Source organism: Lolium rigidum, chromosome 1, assembly GCF_022539505.1.
Source record: "Lolium rigidum isolate FL_2022 chromosome 1, APGP_CSIRO_Lrig_0.1, whole genome shotgun sequence".
Lineage (NCBI taxonomy): Eukaryota > Viridiplantae > Streptophyta > Magnoliopsida > Poales > Poaceae > Lolium > Lolium rigidum.
Genome location: NC_061508.1, coordinates 85,308,592 through 85,316,270, shown reverse-complemented (window position 1 = coordinate 85,316,270; position 7,679 = coordinate 85,308,592). Strand labels below are relative to the sequence as shown.

Sequence of the window (7,679 nt, the reverse complement as noted above, 5' to 3'; positions counted from 1 at the left end):
CGACAACAGACAAGCAATTTAGCTGGAACAAAACATAAGTTTTATTTGCTAGGAACAAAACAAACAAAACTTGAATAAGTTAATTGCAAAACAACACTAAAATGGGGAAGCATCACTCTAATAAATTGATACATATGATGCCATGGAGAAATACGTATCTCAACCTACACAGCGCATTGATACAAACATCTTTCAGAATACTCTATCAAGGAACATGAAGAAATAAATACAAATGAGTTGTAGTTGTCTGTTTAGCATTTCTTTGTTAATTAGGATGTTCTTTTCGCAATACATTGGGATAAGTATTTATCTAGTAATTTCTAATGTATAGTCCATCACCAATTAAAATTGATGTCTGTATAAAATTTAGGAGAAAGAAGCAAACAAATATGATACCTATGATACCACAAGCTAAATATTATAATACATAACACAACCATAGGTAAACAGAAACAAATTTTATGAAGGTTGATGTTCCCGACGCACACATTGCAATATAATTTAGTTAAAGCCATGCACACCTAACCTGACTGCCTTATAATCAACTCATCAGACACCCAACATGAAAGATAAAAAACGAAAACACAAAACAGTAACAAACAGTTTTATAGTTCTTGACATCACGGTGAGTACTGATACCATATCTCATAAGAACCAACATTGGGAAACACTGGTGTCTCACGGGATAAACATGCTGAAAGTAAATTATCCTTGCACTCTAATTACATAAGAGCACATAAACAATCAAATGAAATCTCTTTAAAGAGGATGGATTTTCATAAGCATGTCTCTCACCAATAAAATCTGTATCCGCAAGCAAACTGTACAGAACCCTAAACAGCTTGTGCCTAAAGCTCCCTTTGAGACACTTATACTCCCCAAATCTAAATCCTATACAAAACACAATAATTCGTGTATATATGTAAATCATATGCCAAAAAGTGCAGCAATCAAAAGAGAGCCATTCAAAAAACAATGTCTCCTACAGTATCGTGAAATAGATTTGAATTGAACATCATTTTTTAGGAATATTGAATTGTTTAATGCTTAGAATCAAACTCCTACTTAACTTTCCATTGATTTCAAGGAATCACATGTACTGTAGTCTCCTGGTCTCGCAGAAGAAACAGAGTCCACGAAGCTATCAGGCTAAAATTAGGACACATACGCGAGCACAACTAAAGTTTAAGATCCGGTTATTACAGTTCTGTTTTGGTGTGCTAAGCTGCTAGCTACTAATAATTTTTAGCAAATAGATTTTAGATGGAACATCTAGGAAATAAAAGTGTCCACTTGGTGATTGGTTTCAGAAGATGAGGAAGATCATACATAAAATTATCAACACAGCTATCTAAACTTTAAGCTGCTAACAAAGTTAAACAGAATATGTTACATATATAGCTCCAGCCTCATTATACAATTTTGATATGAACAATTTATCGTACTTTAAATAAATTAAATATGTACTCCTAGGTCAAATTAATCAAATGCACCTGAAAAAAAACTTATCTTGAATTTTGCCAGGAGACTTGCATCATAGCCACGGCTGGACTCCGCTGACTTCACTGATGGTGTCCCATGTATAATGTCTTTCGGCTGGACATACAATTGGAGATGATGACAAAAAAGGAGCATAAAATTACCAGGTCTTTCAACTGATGTAACTTATAAGTCGTAGATGGAGAATTCAAGGCAGATGTGCACCTGAACTTGTATCTTTTCTCTCTTATCTCGACCAGCAACTGCAAGAGGTATCTCTCACAAAGACATGGGAGAGAACATGGTAGGGAGGACCTGAGCCGCGGCGGCGGCACTGAGAGAGAGAGAGAGAGAGAGAGAGAGAGAGAGAGAGAGAGAGAGAGAGAGAGAGAGAGAGAGAGAGAGAGAGAGAGAGAGAGAGAGGAAACCTGGGCGCCGCCGTGCCCCTTGCCGTTGGTGGATGCCGCAGCCTCCGCCCCACCAATGGATCCCCTCCCGTACGTCCCTTTCTGTCGGTGGACGCAGACTGCATCGTGGCATCGTGGTCATCGTATGTAGGGTGGCGGGATGATTCCCGACAAAAATCACAAATTTTAGAGGAGCTAAAATTTTGAAGGAAAATCAACCAGGAAAATTTCTGGGAAGGGTGGAGAGAGAAGGGCACCTCCATTTGCCAGGCGAAGCGTAGCAGTAGACAGCAGCGGCGGCCATGGAGGCGATCCTAAGGCTGGACATCACCGCGGCCACAAGGTACGCCCGCCGCTCCGAGTCGTTACTCGCCCTTGCGCTCCGTCATCGCTGTCTGTGCTGCCGTCGGCTCGTCCACCTCCGCGACGTCGGCCTGCCATCGGACAACACGTGTAGGACGGGAACGGAAGCGCGACATGGGGGCAGGGCGCGCGCCGAGAATGAGAGCGGCATCAAGGCAAGCCGCGGCTCGGGAGGCGGTGAGAGGGAATGGCGCGACCATCGAGCTCGCGACGGCCATGAGATGAGATCAAGTGGGTCGGAGTGGACATACAATCCTGGTTTTTGTGGGGATGTGGCTCACTCGTGGGTTCGTAGCCTTAGCCTGTGCGAACTACGCCTTTTGCCGTGTTCGCGAATTTCTGTGGAGACCGGTGGGGATGGATATCAGTGAAAAATTCAGAGAGACAAGAAGATAAGAGAATGCACAAGACACAACACGTGTTTGTAGATGGCTGAAACGACCACGTGTGTGGTCAACCACCGCTTTGACCAATTAACACAACTGGAACACTCGGCAGAGACAAAAATAAATGCTGATGCTATGGCCCATCACTTTCTCAGGCACATGTCAACTACAGCCACCCCAGACAGTGCACCTTAGCACTCCTCCATCATAGCACAAAGAATAAAAGGACGCAACACATGCATTACACTACTAGGAAAAGGGCTGTACCTGTAGGGAATAGTGCCGGCGCACCATCATTTACGCGCGCCGGTGGAAAATATCGCCGGCGCGCCATATTAAAGCCCGCCGGCAAAGAACAGAAACCGCCGGCGCACAAAAAATTTAGTGCGCCGGGAATAAAATTCCAAGAGGTCTGGGCGGAGGAGAAAAATTTGGGCACCTTACCCCCGGCGCACCTCTATGGTGGTGCGCCGGTGCTAGACAATTTACCACCAGCGCACTACCATAGAGGTGCGCCAGGGGCAAGGTGCCTAGATTTTTCTCTCCACCCCCCCTCCCCCTGGGAACCGCCTTTTCAGTTTTCCAAAAAATAAAAGAAAATGGTAAAAAAATTCAAAAAATAAAATCCTTTGATATGTCCAATACTTATGTAATCTAGTTTTAAAGAAAATTTGAAAAAATGAATTTCGATATATTATGCAAAATGGATATATTATGCAAAATGGTGTCATCTTTCGGGAAAACGAGATTTCTGGTTGCATACGACCTCCGATAAAAACTTTTTTATATCAAAATCTATCTACGCGAAATTTCCTATCCGAATTCAACACCTACGGCCGTTTGGACAAAAAATGGATTCGTCAATTGGAAAACAGAAACAGGACTTTTTTGAGATTTAAGATTTGGGTGAAAAAAAAGAAAAAATATCCCCGGCGCACCACCCTACTTGGTGTGCTGGCGGTAACATCTCCTATATATAATGCAAACCGTCGACCTCCTCCTCACTTTCCTCACTTTCCCCTCTTCCTTCTCTTTTCCTCCTCCTCCTCCTCCTCCTCCTCCGACGGACTCCACCAACTGCTGCACAGTCGACCTCCTCCGGTCTCCTCCGCGCATGGCCTCCTCCGGCCTCCTCCGCATGGCCTCCTCCGGCCTTCTCCAACAGCCTCAACCTCCTCTCCGGCGTCGTCCACCTCCTCCGGCCTCCTCCGCATGCAGGGACTTCTCCGGCCTCCTCCGCATGCAGGGACTTCTCCGGCCTCCTCCACCGGCCTCAACCTCCTCCGGTGACATGGATATACCCTTCGGGTACCCATTATTGGTATACCTGGATCGGCTCGGCCCAATATGGAGAAGGCCCAACAAGGCAACCCGAAGAAGTAGTCGACTAGGACTCTTGTAAAACCCTAGGCTGGTTGCATATATAAAGCTAGCCAGGACACCCGAAATAAGGGGACAACAGATAAACAACATATAGACAACATAGCTCCGCCTATGGCGGCACCCTGTAAACATATGATCATATACTGGATTGCTAGCAGCACGTAGGGATCCTCCGCCAAGGGGACCCGAAGCTGGGTACGTCGTGTGCCTAATCTCGTCCCCGGAATCTCCATCGTCGCTCTCTCCCGAAACCCTAGTCTACAATCCGTAGGCATTGCCGAGGTGATCCCTCGTCATCCGGCCTCCTCCGCATGGCCACCACCACCTCCTCCGGCCTCCTCCACCTCCGGCCTCCCACTCCTCCACCTCCTACACCGGCGCAGCAACAAGAACGACAATCTCGGCCTACTAGACTGACGCAAAAACGACACCACAACCGCAGCTCACGAGATCTAGATCTAGATTTAAATTTTTTTTGTTTTCTGGTATAACTTACCGCCGGCGAACTTGGCAGGTGCGCCGGGGATAAATCGAGTTACTGCCGGCGAACCAGCTGGTGCGCCGGCGGTAAGCCATTATCACCAGCCAGTTCCACCGACGGGCGCTAGTGCGCCGGCAATAAGCCTTTTCCTAGTAGTGTTAGGGTTACCCAAACGTGTACAGAGAAAGGTTAAAGTAGAAAACAAAAGTAATTGGTAGAACATACAGAGGCTAAAAATTTAACAAAAATTGAACTTTTTTTTTCTTGAAACATGTCAAAAATCGATGTTGTTCAGCCATAGTATAGTACATACTAGAAAGAAAAAAAGAGTGATAGGTTGCGAGATATATTAAGGAAAGTACTGGGCGTCCCCGGGGGATTTGATTTCCTAGCCCCCGGGTCCCCATGCTGATATGTGTCCATTTTGCTGCCGAGCTGCAAAAAAAATTCCGATTTTGCTTCAATATAGCAAAAACGATTCGTTCAGGAAAGGAAGAAAAAGGCTAATCTCGCCAGAGAACTTCGTCGGAGACCTTGCCGGATACCTCGCCGGAGACACGTAGCAATAAATTTGCGCTATTGTAGAAAAAAATCGACACCGCCGTAGACATCGACACAGACCTCGCCGGAGGCCTCACCGGAGACCTCGCCGGAGACCCCGTAGCAAAACGTATTATGTAATTGTAGCAAAAATGCAGAAAAGTTGTAGCAAAAATAATCACTATGTACCAAAATTAACAAAACGGGGACCTCTTCGGAGACCTCACCGGCAGCCAACAGCAGCACCGCCCAAGGTTACAGCAGCTCTGTCCGCGTAAAACAGCAATGCTCGGAACCGCCTGTAGCAACGGCGGACACCTAAGATAGCAAAGTCGGTAGCAAAACGCCTCCCTACGCCAGCAGCAATGCAATGCTGAACGCCTAAGGTAGCAAAGCTAGCCTCCGTCGATAGAACGTCGGACGCCCAAGGTAGCAGTACCCAGCCGCCAGCAGCAACTCCCGCGGAGACGCGTGGGGGCGGCATAGGGTGAGCACTACGAGCTTGGCCTCCTTGAGCGCGATTCCTCCGACGTCTGATCTCGACCATGCTGGCGCTGTCGACGGCGCCCGCTCCGTGGCTGCAGGCGTCGCTCGAGGTTGAGGCAGGCGAGCTCCCGGCGGCAAGGCAGACGAGCTACGGGCGGCGAGGCGGGGCGAGCTCCGGGCGGGACCCTAAGAGTGCGCCCCGTGGCGCCGTCCAGGACGACGACGCAACTCTGACGCGGGTCGCCGCCACGGTTGTTCCCTGCTTTCCGGCGGCATATCCTCCCAAGGAGAGAGCCATGGACTACGGGAAGAAGCTAGGATAAGGGGAGGAGATGGGCCGCCACCGCCCGGAGTGGAGGGCGGCGGAGATGGACCGCCACCGCCGGAGTGGAGGGCTGCAGCATCGGAGATGAGGGCAGCGGGGATTGGTGGCCGGGAGGCTCACGGCGTGGGATGGAGGGAGAAGTGAGGAGTGGCCTCGGGAGAGAGAGGAGGAGATAAGGTCGTGGTGTGGGGGCCACCCATGACGTGGGTTGCCGCGACGACACGCGCGTGGGTGCGCGATGGCGCTCATCCGACGGCCACGGAGCCGGAGGTTGCAGCGCGCCTTATCCCCCAGGGGATTGGATCATTTTCCATATATTAACCGGTGTTTGATCTTGTCCGCTGAATCTAATTGTGCGGTCCAGATCGTTGTGGTATCACGTATGCTCTCCATCGGGCGACTAGGCTGCAGCGTAATTTGGCGCGTTGCCTCGCTACGAGAAGCGGTGTACGCACAAGACATGACAAGCTGACACGTACGGTGGCTGCGTGGCCATGCAGCTGACACACTGAACTAGCTGCATGCCGAGAACGGGCCTCGATGAAGCCTGCTAGACTCATCTAATCGCCACCTCTCAACACGTACGCCCGCACAGGTGGATCGGCAAGGACACGTACCACCTCAAAGGATGCACACGTGTGCGCGCGACCGCTTGAGCCCATCCACGCCTTCAAAAGCACAAGTGAAGCCGCATCTCTCCACTCCAAAAGCCTGTTTCCCAACCCAGAATCTGCTCTCAAAAAAAAAAAAACCCAGAATCTGCTCGATCACCACACAGCTCAAAACAATGGCGGCCTCGTGCCACGACGTGGACCCGGTGCCGGGGAAGCCGACGGAGACGGGGACCTCGCTCCTCGAGACCGCCACCGGCGCCATCCAGGGTTTCGCGCCGGTGAACCAGATCCACCAGCACCTGTGCGCGTTCCACTTCTACGGGGACGACATGACGCGGCAGGTGGAGGCGCACCACTTCTGCGCGCACCTCAACGAGGACGTGCGGCAGTGCCTCATCTTCGACGGGCCCGACGCCGGCGCGCGGCTCATCGGCCTGGAGTACATCGTGACGGAGGAGCTCTTCCTCACCCTCCCCGACGACGAGAAGCCGCTGTGGCACACGCACGAGTTCGAGGTCAAGGGCGGCGTGCTCTTCATGCCGGGCGTCCCCGGCGCCGTCGAGCGCCGCGACCTCGAGACGGTCGCCAAGACCTACGGCAAGACCATCCACTTCTGGCAGGTCGACCGTGGCGACGCGCTCCCGCTCGGCCTCCCGCAGATCATGATGGCGCTAACCCGGGAGGGCCAGCTCCGGCAGGACCTCGCCGACTGTAAGCTAGCGCCGGCCCTTTGCTCGCGATCGAATTTCTTTTTTCTTCTCTGTCCGCATGCTTAGCTCTGATGTTCTACACGTACGTGCAGGTGTGGAGAAGAAGTTCGGCGTGTCGTTCCAGAAGGAGAGGGAGAACCGGGCGTACATGACCGGCCCGGCGCACGGCATCCACCCGCTGGCCAACGCTGCTGGGAAGGGCTTGAAGACGAGTATCCGCGAGGTTGATCTCCCGGACCCGACGACTAGAGCCAGGGTCTTCACCTGAACTCCCCTTGTGCGTCCCCTCGACGGTGTTGTGATATGTCGCCGGGGATAGGCTAGCTAATAATGTATACCTAGCTCCCGTACCTTTGTTTCCAGAAAACAGATCGAGCGTGAATGTTGGAATAACATGGAACCCTTCTTTTCCTGTATTTTGTTCATGGCTATTTGAGAGCAAACGTGAACCACAGAGATCTTTAGGAGCCCGACAACCGGTTCTCTTTATTTTGGAGTTTATTTT

General features: G+C 50.6%; 1 protein-coding gene across 1 annotated transcript; it reads left to right on the top strand.

The window, feature by feature from the left end:
* The first annotated feature begins 6,637 nt into the window (after positions 1-6,637).
* On the top strand, positions 6,638-7,442 carry LOC124676910 (oil body-associated protein 1A-like). Its single transcript, XM_047212926.1, has 2 exons — positions 6,638-7,175; positions 7,267-7,442. The coding sequence occupies exons 1-2, from the start codon at positions 6,638-6,640 to the stop codon at positions 7,440-7,442; spliced, it is 714 nt and encodes a 237-aa protein (XP_047068882.1).
* The last annotated feature ends 237 nt before the right edge of the window (positions 7,443-7,679 follow it).